Source organism: Schistocerca gregaria, chromosome 2, assembly GCF_023897955.1.
Source record: "Schistocerca gregaria isolate iqSchGreg1 chromosome 2, iqSchGreg1.2, whole genome shotgun sequence".
Taxonomy (NCBI): Eukaryota; Metazoa; Arthropoda; class Insecta; order Orthoptera; family Acrididae; genus Schistocerca; species Schistocerca gregaria.
Window position 1 is genome coordinate 196,815,612 of NC_064921.1, and position 23,474 is coordinate 196,839,085.

The following is a 23,474-nucleotide window of genomic DNA, read 5'->3' on the forward strand; positions in this document are numbered from 1 at the left end:
CTTTTGTGATATTGTCATTACTGACACAGGTAAATAATCAGCTGTTCCAAAATTAAAGGATTTGCTTTGTGTTGAGACAAAGCTACACTCTCCTCTACTCCAGGAATTTCACAGATTTCCTGAACTTCTGAAACTTTCTCTTTAGCCATTTTAATTTGAGATCGAGTCTTGACCGTAACCCAATTAGAAACACAAAATACCTGTATGCTTTTACACACCTGATTATATGACTTCTCATAAAAATTTCTTCATAAAAAAATGCATAGAATAATTTTCTATAACTATGATGCAGAAATGAACTGAAAATATAGCACTAGTCTACAATGTACAGGTTGAGACCATTCAGATCATAGACCCATATTGAGACAAGAATGTTGATCGTTGTGTGTGCTTGTCTTATACAGCTTGCAACAATGTGAAGTTCTGTGGTGGGGATTGGGACTGCTCAGTTGACATGACTGGACTCCACAGATAATAATTACTGTACATGAAACACACAATATGGATTAGTACAGGCATATAATAGTGAAATGCAATATGTACAATTGCTAATTGTTGGACATCCCATTCAAAATAGAGGCAGCAGCAGATTGCAGTGAGGGAAGTTGTGATATTTTTGTAATTTTAAGTGAATTTTGTGGTGATTCTAATGATCCTGATTGTATGACGATGACATTAATGATCCAGATTTCAATTTAAACAAGGAGATGGGGATTCTACTTTTATTAATTCTACTGTAAGTCAAGTAAGTTTTGTTTTGCACATCGTGTTGTTTGCTGGTTACCATTATCTTTGTGCTAGATATCTAGCCTGCGTATTTTATTTCCATATTCAACTTTTTAGCAAGATCTTGATACGAAGATAGGGTCAACATGTCTTTTAATGCAACTACATTGTCCTCTGTAAATCAGGGAATGTTTACAAAAAGAAATATTCTCGTGTTTGTGGGTTACCATTTTGTTCAGCTCATCATTGATGAAATTACCATTTTATTTGTTGACAGCACTTTTTAATATTACAATATCCATACAATTTTTTTTAATTGAATGAAGAGGATCACAACAGAATTGACCCTGGTAATAAAGACATCATAGTGGAAACACCGAGAAAACGAAAAAAGCTAATGAACAAACAACAACAGAAGAAACTTGCAAGGAATAGTGGACTTGAATATACTACAAAAGCAGCTACAGGGATCCAGGCGAGAAATTTAGTTGGAGCTTTCTGTAAATGTTCTAAAAAGTGTTTTGAACAGATTGGGGAGAAGCTTATACAGAGTATAAACAAGTCATTCTGGAACATTGGGGACTTCAATAGACAAAATGCTTATTTGTTTGGTTCCATGCAGCTAGAACCCATAACAAGAAGATATACAGGCATTGAAATTAGAAGGCGTAACAACTCTGTACGAATCAGTGCAGAGGCTACTACTCTGCCAGAAGATAGAAGCGGCAATCATAAGAAGAGACCACAGCCTACTCAGAGGAAGACATGGAATTAGTCAAAATACATATAGAACGTATTCCAAAATAGAAAAGTCATTACAGTAGAAAAGATAATGGTGAAACATTGTGTTTGTCTATGGAATATTCCACACACAGTTGCTACAACCATTATAAAGATTAATACTGTCTTGATATCAAAGCAAAGCCTGTATCTTTTGATAGGTATCAACGCCTTTTCATTCAATATTTCATTCAAACTGCAATTTCAGACAACTGCTCTAGGAAAAACAAAAACTGGAACATTGCATTTGCTTGGATTCAGCTTATAGCAAAAGGAAGATTTTCCCACTTCCTGGACATTCCATGTTGCCAGGGGATCGAGAATTTGCTGTTGTGGAGCAGTATGTTCACCAACATGTGCAGTTTGTGTATGCCCCTCTAGACTGTGTGGACATCTTTAAGAAGTGTGGCCAAAAGCAACCATTTTGTGTCCTTGTTATGTCATCAGAATATTTTGTATGCATCAGTGACACGGGATCTACATTTAGTCAAAAGAATATCTCAGTAGAAGGGCACAAGGTGTCATTGCGAGATGCTGTACAGTTCCTCCCAGGAATCTTGTTCACATCAAATACATTTCATGGGGAAGACTGACAGAAAGTCAATTTACACAAATGAGGTCGCACTACAAGCTTAGAAGGAACCAGTCTTCAAAAACGTATTCCAGGCCAGTTCCAATTGACTCAAAGAGGAAACAAAACCTTATGTCTGCAGTGAACTGGATACCACCTATTTATCACAAATTCTACAAAGCAATAAAAACTAATATGACATCTACAAATGAGGATGAGTATGTAGATCCATCTGCAGACGAAATGTGAGATTTTTCAGTTGCCCCGTGTTTGTTGCAGGAAAACAGTGGTACGCGACATAGTATGTTCGCCACAGCTAGGAAAAGAGATAATTTTGGACATTATTAACTCAAAGTTTGTATTTTTTTCCATCGATTTGTGTGCTTAAGCTGTTGTACGGTGACAACCAGTTGCATAAATAATAAAATATTAATAACTTATGTATTCCAATTGAATATCTTCATTCATAGCTTATGTGGGTTACCATTATATTTCACCACACCCTTCATATCTGTACCATGATAATTAAGTAATTTCTGTATGGAGATATACACACACCTTGTATACTTGATGTTAGTTACTGGATTTTATTTTTGTGCAAAAATCTATTTGAACATTTACTTTATACCGTAATGGCATCTCACAACAATACAATCTCTCTACTCCTCTCACAAGTCCAATCTCTCCATTTCTTTCACAAAAAGTCCTTAAAACGAAATCTTTGGTTCAGCGAGACACAGAGATGCTTTCGTAACAAGGAACGTCGTATTCTTGCAGTTGGTATATGTCGTTCACCATAATATCAATTTGTCACACCCAAAATAGGGTTTTGGATACATTGTTACACCATAGTTTGTATAGACTTACAACTAAAGCATTATCATGTTACTGCCACTAATAAAGTGTTATCTTCAGGGAAAATATGTGAAATTTGGAAGATATTTCTAAAGCAGTGTGTGTTAAATTGACATGTTCTTTTGGTTACTTTTTCAGTTAATGTACATAAAAGTCCACACATTTTGTGATTTTGTGTATGAGCTCCAAAGTCACAGAATTTAGCTTCCTGTTCTCTTGACTACCATTCCACCATATCCCTGCACCCATTATTTTTTGCACAAGGCTTTCTCATTACAAAACTGGGTTCTGCAATATTAAATTGAAGTTTGCTGCTTCCCCTCTTTGTGACAGTTGCATTCTGGTCTGAGGTGCTAGAGACAGCGGTCAAGCTGAGATGTGCTTCATGTGTGAATGAATGTGTGTGTCTTTCCTTTTCTGATGAAGGCTTTGACCAAAAGCTAAATGTGTAACTGTCTTTTTGTTGTGCTTGTCTGTAGCTCGGCGTGTCCTCTTCACACTGAGTAGCAATCTGTTTTCTCCTTATATTGTAAATTGAGGTTTGTAACTTTTGCTATACAATTATGTCATCCCACTATCTGTTTCTATAAGGTGTGTCGTGATCTACAAGGATTTCACTCCTGATCACAATGTAGTCCCAGTGTTCTGTCACAATATACACTACACAGGTTATGAGATTTGGAATCTCCCCCCCCCCCCCCCCCCCCCACACACACACACACTGTCTTATATATATTTTTTAAAAAAAATCAACCCCTGTATCTACTTACATTTCTCCTCCATGCGAATTATGCTTCATTAATGCTTCATTATCTCTGTACTTTCCAGCTTCTTCATGTTTATCAATCACACTGCATTGTTTATATGAATTTCGAACTTCCTGTTGCTTCTCTTTCAACCAGGGTATTCAATGCCTTATTATTGACCAACTTCTGTTTGTTTCCCTTTCTCTTTAGTCTGGCAGGAGAAACCATTCACATGAAACCTAATAAGTCACTTTTTAATCATATTGTTCCTGTATTCCATTACATTTCACAAGTAGAAGAGTTTTACATTCCTTTATGTACCTTTTACTTTCAACTTTGATCTGTCATGTCTACAGTGAGGCCAGAGGTATATCAGTTTTACTCAGGTGTGAAAGAACGAGGAAGATAATGGCATTGGTTTATTCCATTTAATACTCTTCATTATAAATCAGCAGTATAAAGTGAAAATTCCACAAAATGAATTATGATGATTCACTTGATCAGTGTTGCTCTGCTCTGACAATACCCCATCTCACTTATGAGAATTGCCGTAGGGCTTAGCTTCTTGTATTTCTTTCAGTATTGTCTTTGTAGATGTGTGCCTGTGTATGTATCTAATCACAAAATCTCCATAGAAAATCACATTGATTAAAATGTTTGCCTGTCAATAACCAAAAATACTAAATAAATATTTTTTTACTATTTTTCTTAGTATTGTGCACGGTTTTCTCATTCCCTGAAAGATTATGTTGTGGACTTGTAGCATTCGTTGGGGTGATACTAACCTTCTCTATGTAAATTAAATAAATAAAAATGCATGCAGGGTAATTCTGTGCAGCAGGGCTGGGATAACAACATTCTCTGCTCTCAGTTTTATGTTTGACTTTATATTTGTTTTCTTTTCCAATTTATGCAAATTAATGTTATAGTATCAGTTTTCTATGTAAAGGTAGTATGTTGATTTTAAACACATTTATCTGTTACAGGTATGCAACTGTAGTTTCTGAAGGTGAACACAAAATAAAAGAGAAGGAGGAAGAATTGGAGTGGATGAAAGACAACTTGTTAGAAGTTAAGAAAGACTTCATAGTAAGTGTACAACAAAATGCTTATCTTTATTATTTTTGTACATTATGGTTTCTGTCTTCAAGAACTGGCATCAAAATATTACTTAGTTTTCTCTGTCTGGATATGTATAATTCAACTTTTCTACCATGTGTTCTTTTTTCCCCATCAGGAAAAATCTGGATGGACTGATATCAAACTCTGAAGTCCTATGACGGAAGATCGGGACAGTTCTGCAATCAAATCTAAATTTGTGACTTTGTGTTTCATTGTCATTTTATATGTGATCAAAGATTGTGACAGACCTGCTATCTGTAATGTTTAAACTATTAAAGTAACAGATATTTTACTACGTGTAAATGAAGCTAAGTATGTGATTTTGTATTTCAGTTACACTTTACTATGACATATCTTGTAAGATGGGTATTTGAGTAACCAAGTGTGTGTCTTAACTTTGAAAATACGGGGTGATTATAATTAAAATTAAACTTTCAAACTGCTGTAGAAATAACACCACTGGTCAGAATGACGTCAAATTGCAACGGAATATTATCAGAGAAGAGCGAAAACGTATCGGAGAAGAAAAATAAATAGTTGCAAAATGTAGTAATAGATGGTGCTGTAATACCAATAGATAGCGCTGTAAGCATCATCATTTAATAGTGCTTGACTACAAATGACAAATGAATCAACAACAATGCCCAAGGTGTACGTTTGACGTTAAACAAACTGTACCACTCAGTATGCATGGATGTACAGGTGTGACACTGTTAGTTACATAAACCCATTCACCAAGGCAAGGTCATATTGCATCGGATCTGAAAAATTGGTTTTTAGTTGTCCTGAGGCCCAAAACTGCATAAAAAGCATCAATCACATTGGTCTTCAATTGTCTTGAGGCCAAAAACCGCATAAAAAGCATCAATCAAAATCAAATCTGATTATTAATTTCCATGTGCCTGGTGCAAAATATGATAAATATGCCGTTCGCCATTGCGCAATGCATGGCTTCACTGCAGCAGTTGGAACACTGAACACAACATCTTTCAGATAGCCACACTGCCAGATGTCACACAGACTAAGTTCAGGTGATCGGGACGGCCAGAATGGTGGCTGATAACGCTAGCATTTCCAAAATGACTCTTCAGCAGATGCTTAACTGAATTTTCAATGTGCAGAGGTGCGCCATCTTGCATAAAAATAATCCCATCCACACTGTTGTAGAGTTGGAATGACGTGGTTGTGGAAAGGACACTCATGGCTCTTACCGGTGACGGTACAGGCATCAGGACTGAAAGCACCTGTCTCTCCAAAAATATATGACCCTATGATAAATGATACTGTAAACCTGCACCACACAGTGACCTTTTCAGGATGAAGTGGTACTGGTTGATTTGTGCGTGGATTTTCTGGTGCCCGCATTCGACAGTTCTGTGTATTGACGTTTCCTTTCAGATGGAAGTGGGCTTCATCTGTCCACAAAGTGTTCCACGACCAATCAATGTCCGTTTCCATGTGAGCAAGAAATTCTAAAGCAAAGGCCTCTCATGCTGGCAGGTCAACAGGAAGCAACATGTGCACAGGGTAATTCTGAATGGATAGCAAGACAGGATGCTTCATAGGATTTTATGTACTGTGCTCATGGGTATTTCCAGTGTTCGGGCAATTCTCCGTGCACTACATGTTTGCATCACCACTCGTCTCCTACTGCATTTCTGTGGCCACTGCTTCCACTGATGTTGAATCAATTTGTTTCCTCTCTCTACCAGGTTTCACACCAAAAGAACCCATCTTTTCGAATTTCCAAATCATTTTCTCCGGACCCATGGCAGTCATCAGACATCAGACCGACATCTTTTTCAAACCCTTCAGTGTCCGGAACTTCTGCAGAGTGGCATGTGCACAGTCGTCATTCTTGTAATACAGCTTTACAAGCAGAGCGCAATCCTACATTGAGACAGTCATGGCGAACGTCGCAGATGTGAAAGTATGAAAAGCCATGTACCCGGTGTGTGTATACCAACTTCATGCGCATGACAGGTGTTTCCATTAAAGTATCTGACACATACAGTGCCATCTATTGATCAATTTTCACACTGTTTTTTTTTTCTTCTGCAATATGTGTGTCGTCGTCGTCGTCGTCGTCCCCCCCCCCCCCCCCCCCCCCCTGTGTCTGATAATATTCTGTTACAATATGTCATCATTCTGACCAGTTGTGTTATTTCTACAGCATTTTGTAAGCTTAATTATAATCACCCTGTATTAGGACAATGTCCGAGCAGGTATCAGAAGTTTATTTGAAAAGTATTAAACCTGTTGTTATCTCCCTGGTGGTGAACTCATTTATGTTGATTTTGGCACAAAGCAATGCTATGTATGTGTCTAGACTAAGAGCAATTAATATCTGGAGCTCCATAAAGAGGGGATGGCAATGTTCCGTACGTGTAACTTTGCTCACTATTCTGATTACTTTTTTAATTTCACTGGTATAGCTGTATGCTGTAGGATACGTGTGCTTAAAATAGAGCAAAATTTGCACCCTTTAGATACTCACCCGTGACTGCATCTGTCAGTTTCCACATGTTGTAGCTCGCTCTTGCAGGCATAGCTAATATGTCCCTCCCAGTTTAATTTTGAATCAGTGTGAAAGCCTAACAGCTTTACTGATTAACATTCCACAACTGTAGCCAGACCCCGAATTAGTTCCTGTGTTTTATCAGGATTGCATAGGAGTTCATTGGAAGAGTAGCCAGACCCCGAATTAGTTCCTGTGTTTTATCAGGATTGCATAGGAGTTCATTGGAAGAAAACCAATTCATTGTTAGTTCTAATGTTTCCTGTGTTGCCATACGCAGTTAATCATTTCATGGTGGGTACTGACCATTTTTGTGCCATCTGTGTAACAAACTGTGTTACCTACTCCTACATGGTTAGGCAGGATCGTTAACTGCAGTGAGAAACAGAAAGAGACCTAGGACCGAGCCCTGTGGCACTCCAGTCCAAACCTCCTTCAAAGAAAGGCATCAATTTTTGACTGATACAAATGCCATGTGTTGCTTTGATAACATCAAAAGGCAGGTGTTGTATGCCATAATACACCAGATTTGCAAGCAGGATGTTGAACAGTATATAGTCGAAAGTTTTGCTCAGATGACAAAGTACTAGATCCTTATGTTCATATGCAGTTAACAACTTCAGTGATAACAGTAGTGGTATTTTTGCCATGTTGGAATCCAGACTGTCTACTGGAAAGGAGATCATGCTTTCCAAAATAGCTATTTAGTTGGTTGTACATGAAAGTCTCAAAAACTTTGGAGAAAATTGAGACAGTAGAAATTTGTCGGTAGTTTTGCAGCAGATGCTTATATACCTTCTTAAAGACTGGTATCAACTTAGCAATTTTGAGTGCATCTGGGAAAAGATCATAAAAAGAGATTGACAAGTGGGATGTATTTTGTTATCACATAGTTGAGGAACCACAAACAGTCCATACTTCTGTTGTTTGAGAATCCTGACACAGCTTTTAAGTATAATATCCTTGGGGGTGACAACATTCCAGTTGAAGGTGTGCACCTTAGCTGGCTCAGCATCAAGATGATCTAACGCACAAGTGCCATTTTGTTTAATTCTGTTTTTCAGCTTGCTCATAGAGGCTATAAAGTAATTGTTCAGTTCGTCAGGGTCCAGTGCTGCATCTTGTGTGTGGGTTTGGGTCTTTTGTTCATTGATTGTGTCCCATGCTGCTTTACATTTATTGGGAGCACCTTCTATGTAATGTTCACAAGCAAGTTTTTAGCCGGATCAGTATGTCGTTCTTTTTACATCATAAGCAATTTCAATATGAGGTGTCATCCAACTCAGGATCTTGTTTACAAGTATTTTTGTACAGTCTGAGCATATGTTCCCTAATATGAGCCAGCTCATCTGGTATATCATTTTAGTTGTTTCTTGACTGTTTATGCTTAGGACTAATTTTGATTAATGGTGATTAAGATTATCATATTTCATTGAGTTTTTTTCTGGAAATTATCAAACACTGCTTCCCCAGGGCACTTCCGAGGTTTTATGTTGTATACAAAGTCCAAACTAAGATCAGCTAATCTGTCAATAAATAATGACTATATATTTCTCACCTCTTATCCATTTACCATTAGATTTGATGCTGGCTGATGTACCTGACTTACATAACTGATTACAACATAATGTTAAAGTTAAGGGCTCATGGTGTGCTGATCCACCACTAGCAAGTTTGACATCATACATATGTCTAGAAAAAAAAAAAATAAAATAAAATATAAAATTATGATATATCAAGGCAGCCATAATTCTGTGTGGGCCTGTATCTTGTACAATGTAGATTTAGATATGTTAATATATCAAAAATATGTTCTTGTAATTTGCTCGTCCTTGTTAGTCATTTCAGTGTAGAAATCACGACAGATATTTTTATCTTAGTTTTCAAAATTTTCCTCATAAGCAGTTCAAAACTTTCAAAAATATATTTACATCTCCTCCTGGAGATCTATATAAACAAATAATTATGTATTTTCTGCACTAAGTCTTATACAGCTAAATTCTCCATCTACACACATCAAAAGAATTTTGCGTCACCTCAGTTCCGAGAGTTCCAGAACCTGTACAAAAAATTGGAATAGAGATCAACATAAACATCATTTCCACCCTTTTTATTGCTCATGAAAACCACACAATGCATGTCGTACCACCATACAGCGAGACCTTCAGAAGCGGTGGTCCAGATTGCTGTACATGCTAGTACCTCTAATATCCAGAAGCATGTCCTCTTGCATTGATGCATGCCTGTATTCATCGTGGCATACTATCCACAAGTTCATCAAGGCGCTGTTGGTCCAGATTATCCCACTCCTCAACGGCGATTCAGCATTGATTCCTCAGAGTGGTTGGTGCATCACTTTGTCCATAAACAGCCCTTTTCAGTCTATCCCAGGCATGTTCGATAGGGTTCATGTCTGGAGATCAAGCTGGCCACTCTAGTCAAGTGATATTTTTATCCTGAAGGAAGTCATTCACAAGCTGTGCGTGACGGGGGCATGAATTGTCATCCACGAAGACGAATGCCTCGCCAATATGCTGCCTATATGGTTGCGCTATTGGTCGGAGAATGGCATTGAAATATAGAGCTGTTACGGTGTCTTCTATGACCATCAGTGGCGTAGCTTAGCCCCACATAATGCCACCCCAAAACGGCAGGGAACCTCCACCTTGCTGCACTCGCCGGACAGCGTGCCTAAGGTGTTCAGCCTGACCAGGTTGCCTTCAATATGTCTCCAATGATTCTCTGATTGAAGACATATGCAACACTCATTGATGAAGAGAATGAGATGCCAGTCCTGAGCTGTCCATTCGGCATGTTGTTGGGCCCGCCTGTACCGCACTGCATGGTGTCATGGTTGCAAAGATGGATCTTGCCATGGACATCTGGAGTGAAGCCGCGGATCATGAAGCCTATTGCACACAATTTGAGTCATAAAACGAAGGCCTGTGGCTGCACGAAAAGCATTATTCTACATGGTGGCGTTGCTGTCGGGGTTCCTCCGAGCCATAATCCATAGGTAGCAGTCATCCACTGCAGTAATAGCCCTTGGACGGCCTAAGTGAGGCATATCATCGACAGTTCCTGTTTCTCTGTATCTCCTCCATGTCCAAACATCATCACTTTGGTTGACTCCGAGACGCCTGGACACATCCCTTGTTGAGAGCCATTCCTGGCACAGAGTAACAATGCGGATGCAGTCGATCCTCAATAATGACCGAGCAGAGTTGCAGTAAACTCTCAGCTATCCAGTTGTGAATATCCAGCCTCCATACTGTCTAGCCTACTTAATTAATATCATAATAATACTTCTCCATGATAAAATGAGATTGTACATACTGTACCTTTAAAAGCTTTAACAGGCTGGTGCCTGCTACAGTGCTATGTGGCTTTCCAAGATGTTTTATGTGCCTTTTGTGCTTCTAGTACATCTGCAGTCACAGTTATAAGGTACAGACAGTATTGTTAATGCTAAATAAATTAACAGAACCACTCTTCAACAAATTATACTTTGAAGCCCTCTTTAAGCACTCACAAACAACAACAAACACATGTAGAGAGCAGCTCTGTTGGCAACCCTATGTTCTTTGTACCTTCTGTTGCATATCAGACATCCAGGGTCCATGCATTGTTAAATTGCTGTTTTGTGTGGTCCTTTGTGTTATAATAAGAGTTTTAAATGAGCAATACATGATACAAATTTGTAGTAACTGTGGATCAGAAACTGAGTGCTGTAATGCGACTGGATTCTGGGTTAGCAGCCAAAACTATTGCTTTGAGTTAGAGATAGGAAAAACTATTGTTGGAGATTGGAAGAAAAATCAAGCAGAAACTGAAAGATTGTGTGCTTTCCAAGCTAATGGAAATGGAATAAATGTAAGGAAGACCTTGCTGAAAGGTAAGCATAAAGAAGTTGAAGTGCTTTATTTTTGTGGAATGGACATTTAAGAAAAAAAAGGTTCACCCATTACTGCACTAATATTGCAAGAAAAACATTGCAATTTCAGCAGCAAATAGGATGGTTGGACTGGAGGAAAAAATATTGGATATTCACCATGTTACCATTACTGAGGGTCTTTATCCACTGTCAAAGAAGCTGTGCCGCTGTTTAAAGACTACATTTTGAAGTTAATAGATGAGGGGGGAATTTCTGGCAAACAGTTGTACAATTAAGTGAGAATGGTTTAAATTACAAGATGCTGCCCATGAAAACGGTTGCTATAAAAAAAAAAGGAGCTGCAACACTCAGATAAAGGAAAAGTAAGGAACAAGTTATCATACAGGCTTGCTGTAATGCAGCTGGCAATCACAAGCTTAGGCTTTCATTAATAGAGAAATGGAAATGTAGAACTCTCAAAAATCTAAAAAATCAGAAAGTAATGCCTCTCCATTACACTCAACAAAAGAATGTGTGGATAAATTCAGAAATCTTTAATACCTGGTTCAAAATGAATTCATATCACCCATAGAGAAATATTTGAAAGGCAACAATTTACTGAGGGAAGCTCTGTTGCTTCTTGATAATGCAGCTTCTCATATTGCCAATGAGGAACTCACAGATGGAGGCATCAAAACATTATTTTTACCACCAAATGTGACATCTATTTTTCAGCCAATGGACCAGAACATCCTTGAAATATTATGACCATCTTCTCTGCTCCTTGATATCAGCAATTGATGATAATAAAGACTATGGCAACCATTCTGAAGAGGACTGCTACACAGGGTGGTCAGCTGAAGCATAGGAAGAGATTCTAAACATATCACTTCCAAAAGGTCTTGGAACAATGTTTGAGACCATGAAGGTGCCCATTTTAACTTGGAATCTACGTATGTAACAGAAGTCAAAGAGAGAGACAATGATATCGTTTAATTGCTCAAAAATGTATCAGACTCTTGGGATATTGCTACAGAACACTGCAGTGTGAAAGAGGGCTAAGACAGGGAAACAGTCATCTATCAAAAACTTTTTGATAACTGAAACCTGTAAGTTATATCATTTTTGTAATATATTTGTAATTTACAATGCAGATCATTTTATGCTTCCTGTAAAATTTTTGAAAGGTGTAGTATATGCATAACAGTCATGCACAACTAGCATGTGGTATGTATAAAATGTTAATAAAATTGTGTTTTGGTATATCATAAGGGTGTTATGAATGATATGCCTGGGATTTGAAGGGAGAATTTGTAGAACTCCAGTCTATCCAATTTTTTTGTTTTCAAGTTTGAACTTCCACCATATTAGACTGTATAGTCGAGAGTCTGCTGTACTAAATGTGCCTGAAGTGCCTGTACCAAAGAAGACAAAGTAAATAATTCAGAATTCTAATCAAGAACTGCAGCCAGCATGAGTAACTTTGAAGTAGGTATCCTGGGTGAAGCAAAACAGCTTAAGTCCCTTAATAAAGGCAAGTATTCCGATAGAGGTTGCTGAGCAGTTAGATACCTTTCAGAGTACGCTGATATAATAGCTCCATACTTAACTCAGTTGTGTGTCTGGATACACAATTTCCTGTCAGTAAGGCAACTGATAGAAAGTCACTGAGTAAAACATAAGTGGTATTTGGCATCCCCCGACACAGTTTTACAGGCCCTCTGCTGTTTCTAATCTATATAAATGATTTAGGAGACATTATGAGCAGACCTTTTGGATTGTTTGTAGATGATGGTGTCATTTTCCATGTAGTAATATTATTAGAAGATCAAAACCAATTCCCTAATGATTCAGACAAGATATCTGTATGGTGTAAAAAGTGGCAATTTACACTAAATAATGAAATGTGTGACATCATCCGCATGAGCACTAAAACGAATCCATTGAATTTTGGTTACATGATAGATCGCACAAATCTGAAGGCTGTCAATTCAACTAAATACCTAGGAATTACAAATTGAATAACGTAAATTGAAATGATCACATGTAGAACGTTGTGGGGAAGGCAAATCAAAGACTGTGCTTTGTTGGCAGAATACTTAAAACACACAACAGGTTTACTAAAGAGACTGCATATAATATGCTTGTCCACCCTCTGCTAGAGTATTACTGTGCAGTATAGTATCCTCACCAGGTAGGATTGATTGGGGACATCAAAAAAGTTCAAAGAAGGGCAGCTCGTTTTGTATTATTGCAAAATATGGCAGACGTCGAAGGTAGAAGTTAATCAACTGAGATAATAGTGTAATTCTTGGATGTCCTGAGGCTACGATAGTTGCTTAATGAACCTGATTGATTGTGTTATAGGTCTAATGTCAGTAATATTGACCAAATGACTGAGATCTATTCCTTTAGGTTGACAAGCTGGCACTTATCATCATTGATGATGGCCTGTTGCCCTTAAGGGTATTGAAAACTTGTTTGAAATGCAGTTTGTTCTCTTCCTGTGAAGCAGAGAAAATTAGAATGTCATACAAATATGTGTAGCAGAAGGTAAATTTGAACAGAACAGAATTGTTTCCTGTCTGGGCCCTGTTTTTGAGCTTGTAAGGCATGTACAGAAATTCATACGGTCCAAAGGGTAGGATGATCCCTGTCTTTTGTATATCGTCCTGACTCAATGACATCTGCAGATATGCCTTTTTGCAGTCCAACATGCTGTACGCTGAAGTGCATGGTAAATGCTGGGTGTAATCTTATATGTTTGGAAATGGATAACAGTCCAAGATCTTGAGGGAGCTCAAAGCTCAGCAGTAGCCACATGGCTTAACTTTACCATTTCTCTTGAGCAGCAGTTTGTTAAGTGAAGCCCATGGACCACTGGATGGTCTCACAATTCTGGCTTGAAATACTCACATCAAAAAAAGTTTTGCATCACCTCGGTTCCAGAACCTGTACAGAAAATTGGAATAGAGATTAACATAAACATCATTTCTGCCCTTTTTATTGCTCATGAAAACCACACATTGCATGTTGTACCACCATACAGCAAGACCTCCAGAAATGGTGGTCCAGTTTGCTGTAACACAGGTGCCTCAGGCTGCTGTTACAATTCGGTGTGCCTAGTGTGGATTGTGCTTCCTGTTTGGGTGATCACATGCTGGCCTATACTTCTGCACTGCATCACCAAATTGTGCATGAAACCAACAGAGCAGTGACCTTGACACTGCTTCTGCACATGGGGTGTCTCTCCGCTTGCGTCACTGTATGCGTAAAATGTTGATTTTGTTCATAACCACTTCATGTGTAATACGTGGCTGGGACAGATATGGTACCTCTACCATTTTGGTAATTGTCAGTGCTATTTTATTTTTATACTTGATAGTTTTCATAGTACTAGAATGTCACGATACAGTGAGATAGATCGTAATAAAGCAGTTCACACACAAGTAATCTCTCTCTCTCTCTCTCTCTCTCTCTCTCTCTCTCTCTCTCTCTCTCTCACACACACACACACACACACACACACACACACACACACACGACTGCCAACTCCAGCATCTCAGGCCAGAGCTGATCTCAGGCCCGAATATGGCCTGAGATGCTGGAATTTGTTGTCTCGTGTGTGTGTGTGTGTGTGTGTGTGTGTGTGTGTGTGTGTGTGTGTGTGTGTGTGTGTGTTTTACTGATGAAGGCCGATCGATTGATTTTAACAGGAGATCTAAAACAGCTCAGGTCTGACCCGCCACTGCCCGCACCAAAACTAGGTTTATTGTGCAGTATCGCTCCCTGTATATCTAGTAAATCCAACCAGTGCCCTTAAATAGTGCAAGGAGTCCCTCTACCAGTTTTTTGTTAGACACAATTTCTTCAGGTCTAGTTGTCCCGAAGATTCTGTATCTTTTACTCTCCAATGCCATGCATTCGAAGATTAGATGTGATGCAGTTTCTTCACCCTCATCACAGATCCTACATTTAGGGTTCTCTTCCGTTATACCCATTGTGTGTAGGTGTTTTTTGAAGGTCCCATGGCCGGTCATCAGTCCAGTCGTCAGTTTGATCTCTTTTCCTGTTCAATCCCAGGATTACAGAGCTTCTTTTAAAACATGGCTTGGGCATCATTACCTTACCATGTTTTTGTTTATGGACCTTGGTCCAATATCCTATGTGCTGTTTTCTAAGCCAGTTCCGTAGTTCTAATTTGATCATAGCCTTGCTAATTGTCTAGACAGGTTCCGGTCCAATAAATGGAGTTGTTGCCCCCATCCTAGCCAATCTATTGGCTTGTTCATTCCCACAAATCCATGAGTGGCCAGGGACCCACACTAGATTCGCCCTGTGGCAATTTGCAACAAACTTAGATCTTGTTGCTGGAGCTGCCAATGATTTCAGGGCTGCCTAGCTGAATAGATGTAGATGCTACTGTCATTGTAGCACCTATGCATATTCTCCTCCACACATGCCCTGATTGTAGTAATTTCGGCTCGGAATACAGAGACCAGTTTTTGTAGAGAGATGAAGCTCTCCACTCTTGGCTGAACCTCGTACAACCCTGCCCCAACGCCTTGGTCTGTTTTCGACCCATCGGTGAACCAAACGATGTCCCGTGTACGGTGTCGAAATGTTTTCTCCCACTGCTCCCTACTTCCAATTATTACGTTGTAAGGCTTATCGAAGCAATTGGGAGCTATTATAGAGTCGGCAGGCATTTCCCCCGCCGTACCTATATTTACCTCACTCACTTTGTTAGTTTTGTGATTCGGGATATCCGAATGAGACCCAGTTTTGGCCAGTTTTAAGTCTGTATGCCCCAGCTGCTGCCTTCTTCTTAACCCAAAGGTGAAGTGGAGGCATTTCCAGCATGGCTTCCATTCTAGCAGTTGGTGTGCTGCTAATTCTGCCCGTTATGGCTAAGCAGGCCAATCTCTGCACTTTAGCAAGCTCTTTAGCAGCAACCTGCTGTTCTACCTTCTTCCACCACACTATGGCCCCATAGGAAATCCTAGGTCTAACCACTGTGGTGTATATCCAGTACATAAAGCTGGGGTTTAGGCCCCAGTTTTTGCCACAAACTCTCCTAGTACTCACTATCACTAAAGTACTTTTTGCCTTGGAGCAGATACTCTTAATATGAGGGGTCCAAGTTAGCTTCTCATCCTAGGTTACCCCTAGATATTTCACTGTCCCCTTCACAGTTAGAGTTTCATCAAAGAGCTTTAGATTCCAACTTCCATGCTGAATATGTCTCTTCGTAAATGGCTCCACAACAGTCTTCTTAGGATTAGCTCTCAGATCCTGTTTAATGCACCATTTTTGCACAATGTCCAACCCTCCTTGTGCCATATTCCTGACTGTGTCAGTGAATTTGCCAAGTATTACTATGACAAGGTCATCTGCGTATCCTTGGCAGAAGCATTGTCGGGAATTTAGTTCCTCAATGAGTTCGTTCAACACTAGATTCCACAGTAGAGGAGACAAAACTCCTCCTCGTGGGCAGCCTCTAGTGGTCTTAATTACCATTTTTTTCATTCATCATCATGGAACCAAATGTTATGTCAATTACTTCTTCCCTTTTGCTATTCCTGAATGTAAGTTCATTGCCCCTATTCAGGACCTCTAAGTTGTTAGCTAAGAGAAATTCAAGAAGGTGCTCACCTCTGCTGTTGGTGTTCTTGCTGCCCTATACTAGGTTGTGGGCATTGGCGTCACATCCCACCAGCAGTTGGTCACCTTGCCGATGCCAAGTCTCTACCAGTCTCCTCACCTCCAAAGGAGGGGGGAGAACTGTCTTCATAAGGAAGGTATGCTGAGGCCAAAATAATTTCCCTCATTATACCTTCCTCGCATTGCTGCATTTTGATGGTCACTAAGTCCCTAGGGCAGAAGTCCATCATTGGGATGAAAGAAATGCCATTTCTAACATAGATGCACGTTATGGAGTTTCTTAGATTCCTAACATAGATCAGCTTACCTCCAGTGCCTCCAAGGGCCGATACACCCCCTTTGCATGTATAGGATTCTTGTGTCAGGGCCACGCCCACTTCCTATCTCCCCAGGTAGCGGCTCAGGCCAGCAGAGGCCCATTTCCGTCTTACTGCCATCTTTGAAGTCTTTGAGAACCCTGACGGTGACCTGCGAAAACCCTAAAAACAGTTTCAGATCCTGCTCCCACATCGCCTTCAGGGTCTTCTCACCAACCTCCACCACCCGGGTTCGTCCTTCTGGAGCAACCTTCTGGTTAATCACTCTCAAGTCTTCTGTCGGGAATTTTGGGTTCTGGGCTGCTATTTTCCCAAACAGAGTCTTGGGAGAGACTTCCTTAAGGGTCTTGGGTACCCATAATGATATCTTTGCTGTCCTAAGAAGCTCTGCTGCCGTCTTGACCAGCAGCTTCGCATCTTCCCATGAGGATATCATGGATACCTTCTCCTTGAGCCATTCTATGGTGTGCATCCCCCTCACAGACAAAAATGAGTGCACCACTATCTAGATAGACTCTCCTGAAGTTGGGACCTGGGCCGGCATACCCCTCCCCAATATTTTCAAAGAGGGCCATCTGTACTAGTTCCTCCTGCTGTGAGGTGATGGCCACCAGTGGATAACCTTCCTGGATAATTGCCATCCTAAAAATGAGACTGCAGTACTATAGGTCTGTTTCCCTATTTCTTGCCTCGATTTTTTCTGGACTCCCTTATCCAGGGAGGGGAGAGTCTTTGATTCCTCCCTTATCCGCTTACTACCTGTCTTTGACATTGTGGGGCTCTGCGTGTTCCCTTCAACCTGAGACAGTTTTTTCCTGAGGGTCTTGGGTTATAGTCCCTTTACTTCCCTCCACTTGTTTTTAGGAATCCATTCTTTTTCTTCCTTTTTCCTCTGTTCCCTGAGTAGCTTCCTCCTCTGGGCCCCAGACAAGCCTTTGATCTTAATCTGGTCTAGCTTCTCAGTTACAGTTCACACTTCTGGGTCAGGTCTAGACCTTGATTCAGTTGTGGAAATTCTTTCCATCGTTTCTGTCCCCAATGTTTGGGTATCTGAGGTCTCAATTTGCCCCTCAGTTTCTTTTCCGTTATTTTCTATAGTCGTGTCCATGTTGGTCCCTTGAGATTTGGGGATCTAGAAGGTCCACACCACGAATACCCCATGTGGTGTAAGGCTAATTACTCAGGGAGATCGCCCGGTATCCCTGAGTCTCCATTTGCGACACATTTTCCCATGTGCCATGCACCCCTCAGCATGGATCGCATCACACCTTTGGATGGGTCAGGGAATAGGGTAGGACTAGGAGTGGATAGGGAAGATGGGACGTTGTGGGACACTCTTAGTCTGATCCATCAGCTGAGACCTTTCCGGCAGTAAGTCCTCTACCTTCGGCATAGCCCTCAGCTTCCCGCAGGTACGCAAGCCTCTCCACCTGCACGGATAGTGATTTGTCAAGGTGGTGTCCCCCAGAAAGGGATGGAGGCTGTATGTGAGTGTGTTTTACTGATGAAGGCTGTGGCTGAAAGCTGTATGTGAGTGTCCTTTAATTGTGCCTGTCTGCAACTTGACATATCTTCTTTACAGTAAGTAGCAGTCTGACTTTTCCTACATTGTTGATATTTTTCACCAAACAAATGTGACAAACTGTCAACACAAACAATGTCTGCCATCTTGTTAAACTTTGTAAATCAGAATTTATCTCAAGCAACATCTATGCTTGACAAACATGTCACTACACCAGGCAAAGCCAAATATTTGGCAAGCATAGTTAAGTTTGACAAAATATTTGACCATTTACAGAACCTTTAGATACACTTTTTCTGCAGATGATGACTCGAGATTGTACAATTGGCCCTGTGAAATGATGTACGCGAAAATACACAGTATGCTCTGAAATTGCCAATTTAACTGAATGGAAACGCTATTCCAGGAATAAATAACTGGAGATTAAAATGGTGTCATACAATGTGTGTTCCAAGATAACCTCGGTTAGCTGTGCCGGGTTTAACCCAAGATTGTACAATTGGTCCTATGTCATTCAAGCCAAATTTAACAGCTGCATCAGAGATAGCTGAATTTGACAGTCTGTTTCAACCATAATCCATCGTAAGTATTTTTTTATCATGTTAATTTTGTGAAACTGCTCTGACAATATGCTCCTTCTCACAGGCAGAGGATAGGAACACCTGGTGCAAGAGATCTGGCATAGCTCACCCAGTTAATTCTTAACCATCTTTTGAGTTTTTTTCCGCAGGCAGTTTTTGTGCCCCCTCAGTCTTGCCAAGGCCTTGGTATGGCCTCGAGATCTATCTGGACATAGATGCTCTAATCTTCATCTGTGTGGGGACAGGAACAGTAGACATCTCCATGGAAGGAAACGAACCTGCTGGTCAAAACGCCAGAGAAACTCTTAGAGACTGCAAAGACATCAATCTGGATACCTAAACCACTTATGTGTGTTCCTCCAAAGACCCTGTTTGAGACAATAAGGCTGCATAACCTCTAAGTATTAACAGTATCAACAGTTTGCATCTCATGCTTAAACCCTTGTGGTGGAAATGGTGAGAAATCTCTGAAGGCAATGCAAAAACAGACCCTAAAACATTATTTAGGGTTCCTGTGCATAATTTTCTGGGTGATCAAGGACATCAGAAGTGACAATAGCAGCAAGCTAGCAGCTGAAAGTGTTGCAGATAAACTTACAACACAGTAAGTGGGCAACAGCTGCTTTGAATCACAATCTGGAAAGACAAGAGATTGGCAAGGCCCTGATTCAGGAACCCTATTTATATGAAGGGTTTCATGCGGCCTCAGAGGAACTGGAGGTAAACTGTTTTATACTATAAATCTAAACCCCCTGAGAACATGTAATTACATTAAGAACAGAATTTCATTCATGCCAATGGTGAACTTCTGTTCCAAGGACTTTGTGATCATCAGGAAGAAGAAACGGTGAGAGGGAATCTGTACTGGTCTCAGCTTACCTTCCTTACAAAGACAGTGCTCATCCTTCTCAGGAAGTGAGGAGACTAATAGACTGCTGGCTGCAGCCTGATGAACAACTGCTGGTTGACTGTGATGCTCATGGCTATAAGCTAGTGTGGGGAAGCAACACCTACCTACTTGAAAACCTAATGGAGAGCAATCTAGAGATCTTCAAGAGGGGTAAAGAACCTGTCTTCAGGAAGAAAGGAAGGGAAGAAATAACTGACAAAACTTTTCAGTCCATCTTAGATTAGATGAGATTTACTTGCATTCCAATTGATCCATAGTGAGGAGGTCCTCCAGGATGTAGAACGTTACAAGCAATAATACATGACAAATACTTACAACTAAAACAAATAAGCTAAGATCGCAGTAATGCACTGAATTTAACAAAGGCACCTAGTAGATTGTCTGTGAGAACCCAATTTGCAGTAGCATACGTAGCATTACCAAGACCAGTAACATTGCACTGAAATGTCATTTCCTGTTTCACAAGTGGTGGTTGCTGAACATGTTTATGTGAAGCACTGAATGGGTCTCTTTGAATGTCACTGTCTTGCCATAATAATTCAAGTTGTCTCCATTGTTGACACACAGTAACTGGTTCACAGAACGCTTCAACTCTGCTGGATGCAGTTAACCAGTGTGGATTTTACCCCCGGAAAGGCATTGCTATACAAGCCATGTCAGAGGACTTGTCTTTATTAAATGATTTAAGCTTTCTTGCTACATCCAGGATATCTTCTTTGAAGTGACTAATAATGGCATGGCTTCAGATGAAATACACTTTATTATTTACAGCAGTACAACCCAGTGCACATCCATACAGATATTAGTTGCTGAGCACACTATTCTTTTGCTCAAGATATTCCAATTGCAATTGCTGCTGTACTGGTCAGAAAGTCTTATCTCCTTTTTGCCACCATTACTGGTAAGGTCCCCACAAGGTCATAATGACAGACATCACTACATTTTCCACTGCCCCAAATATACTGTACTTCTTATTGAAGTTCTAACTTGCAGATAATCATGAGTTTGGGTTTTTCTTATTTGAGTCCCAGTCTGTTTTTCTAGGGCTCCTATGGTCTGTTTGATATTTATTTCAACCGCACACTTAATACACATGTAGTCAGATGAGGAGGAATCCATCGGCACATGCCACTGTTTAATGTAACTACCCATCAAGCACCTGCAGGTAATTTAATCTGTTCATAAACCACCTTGAAGCTGTACTGGCCCATTTAACAACCAAAAACAAGGAAATAGTAGATGCCGGTGACTTCAATGTAGATTTCCTTAAAGACTCTTCCAATAAGAACTTATTTGAGTTACTAACACTGTTATTCAGCTTAATTCCCAACTAGGGTAGCCAATTGCTCACAGCCAGCCATTGATAATGTCTTTATAAAAAAAAGTCCAATGAACAAAATTATATTACAAAACCAACAGTCAATGGCCTCTCAGACCAGGACATGCAATTTGTTCTGTTTAATGTTAATACTGAACAGGATATAAAATCTGTTAAATCTGAACTCAAGAGGATAATCAATAAGCCAAAAATTGATTATTTTGGGACACTCCTCAGAGACATTCACTGGAGTGATGTTCACGGTTCTTAACTTACTTAAACACTGTTTCCCTCCAAAACTAACCATGGTTAGAGCAGGGTTTACAATGAAGCCGTGGATCACTGAAGGAATAGAGGTATCGTGTAAAACAAAAAGAAACCTCTATCTGTCAGTCCGAAACAGTTCTGATGTTGATGCTATAGCATGTTACAAGAAATGCTGCAAAATATGTAATATGGACATCAAATCAAATATATTACAAGAAAAGGATAGTCATATGACATAACAAAATAAAGACAATGTGGGATATAGTGAAGGAGGAGACCGGTAGAACAAGACATGAAGAGGGGCAAATAGCATTAAAAGTAAATGATACATTGGTGACTGATGTGTATAGTGTTGCAGAACTTTTTAACGAACATTTTATAACTTTACTGAAAAGAATGGGGTTGTCAGGTTCTTTAGGTGCTACCATGGGATGCCTCAGACCAGACATTTCAAGTAACTTTTATAATATGAATTAGACCCTCACTACGCCAGCAAAAGTAATGCCCATCCTAAAATCTTTACAATATACAAGGCTATTACAAATGATTGAAGCGATTTCATAAATTCACTGTAGCTCCATTCATTGACATATGGTCACGACACACTACAGATACGTAGAAAAACTCATAAAGTTTTGTTCGGCTGAAACTGCACTTCAGGTTTCTGCCGCCAGAGCGCTCTAGAGGGCAGTGAGACAAAATTGTTACAGGAGCCGAGAAAGCGTGTGTCGTGCTTGAAATGCACTCACATCACCCAGTCATAACAGTGCAACGACACTTCAGGACAAAGTTCAACAAAGATCCACCAACTGCTAACTCCATTCGGCGATGGTATGTGCAATTTAAAGCTTCTGGATGCCTCTGTAAGGTGAAATCAACGGGTCGGCCTGCAGTCAGTGAATAAACGGTTGAACGTGTGCGGGCAAGTTTCATGCGTAGCCCGCGGAAGTCAACGAATAAAACAAGCAGGGAGCTAAACGTTCCACAGCCGACGGTTTGGAAAATCTTACGGAAAAGCCTAAAGCAGAAGCCTTACCGTTTACAATTGCTACAAGCCCTGACACCCGATGACAAAGTCAAACGCTTTGAATTTTCGGCGCGGTTGCAACAGCTCATGGAAGAGGATGCATACAGTGCGAACCTTGTTTTTGTGATGCAGCAACATTTTTTCTTAATGGTGAAGTGAACAGACACAATGTGCGAATATGGGCGGTAGAGAATCCTCACGCATTCGTGCAGCAAATTCGCAATTCACCAAAAGTTAACGTGTTTTGTGCAGTCTCACGGTTTAAAGTTTACGGCCCCTTTTTCTTCTGCGAAAGAAACGTTACAGGACACGTGTATCTGGACATGCTCGAAAATTGGCTCATGCCACAACTGGAGACCGACAGCACCGACTTCATCTTTCAACAGGATGGTGCTCCACCGCACTTCCATCATGATGTTCGGCATTTCTTAAACAGGATACTGAAAACCGATGGATCGGTCATGGTGGAGATCATGATCAGCAATTCATGTCATGGCCTCCACGCTCTCCCGACTTAACCCCATGCAATTTCTTTCTGTGGGGTTATGCGAAAGATTCAGTGTTTAAACCACCTCTACCAAGAAACGTGCCAGAACTGCGAGCTCGCATCAACGATGCTTTCGAACTCATTGATGGGGACATGCTGCGCCGAGTGTGGGAGGAACTTGATTATCGG

General features: G+C 40.2%; 1 protein-coding gene across 1 annotated transcript in view; it reads left to right on the forward strand.

Moving 5' to 3' along the window:
• LOC126336665 (kinetochore protein NDC80 homolog) overlaps positions 1 to 5,107 on the forward strand; it is a 176,871-nt gene extending 171,764 nt beyond the window's left edge. Inside the window, exons 14-15 of the mRNA XM_050000612.1 lie at positions 4,665 to 4,767; positions 4,916 to 5,107. Of these exons, the coding sequence (XP_049856569.1) occupies positions 4,665 to 4,767; positions 4,916 to 4,948 (136 nt within the window). The 3' untranslated portion in view covers positions 4,949 to 5,107. The remainder of the gene's footprint in view (positions 1 to 4,664; positions 4,768 to 4,915) is intronic.
• Positions 5,108 to 23,474: the final 18,367 nt, after the last annotated feature.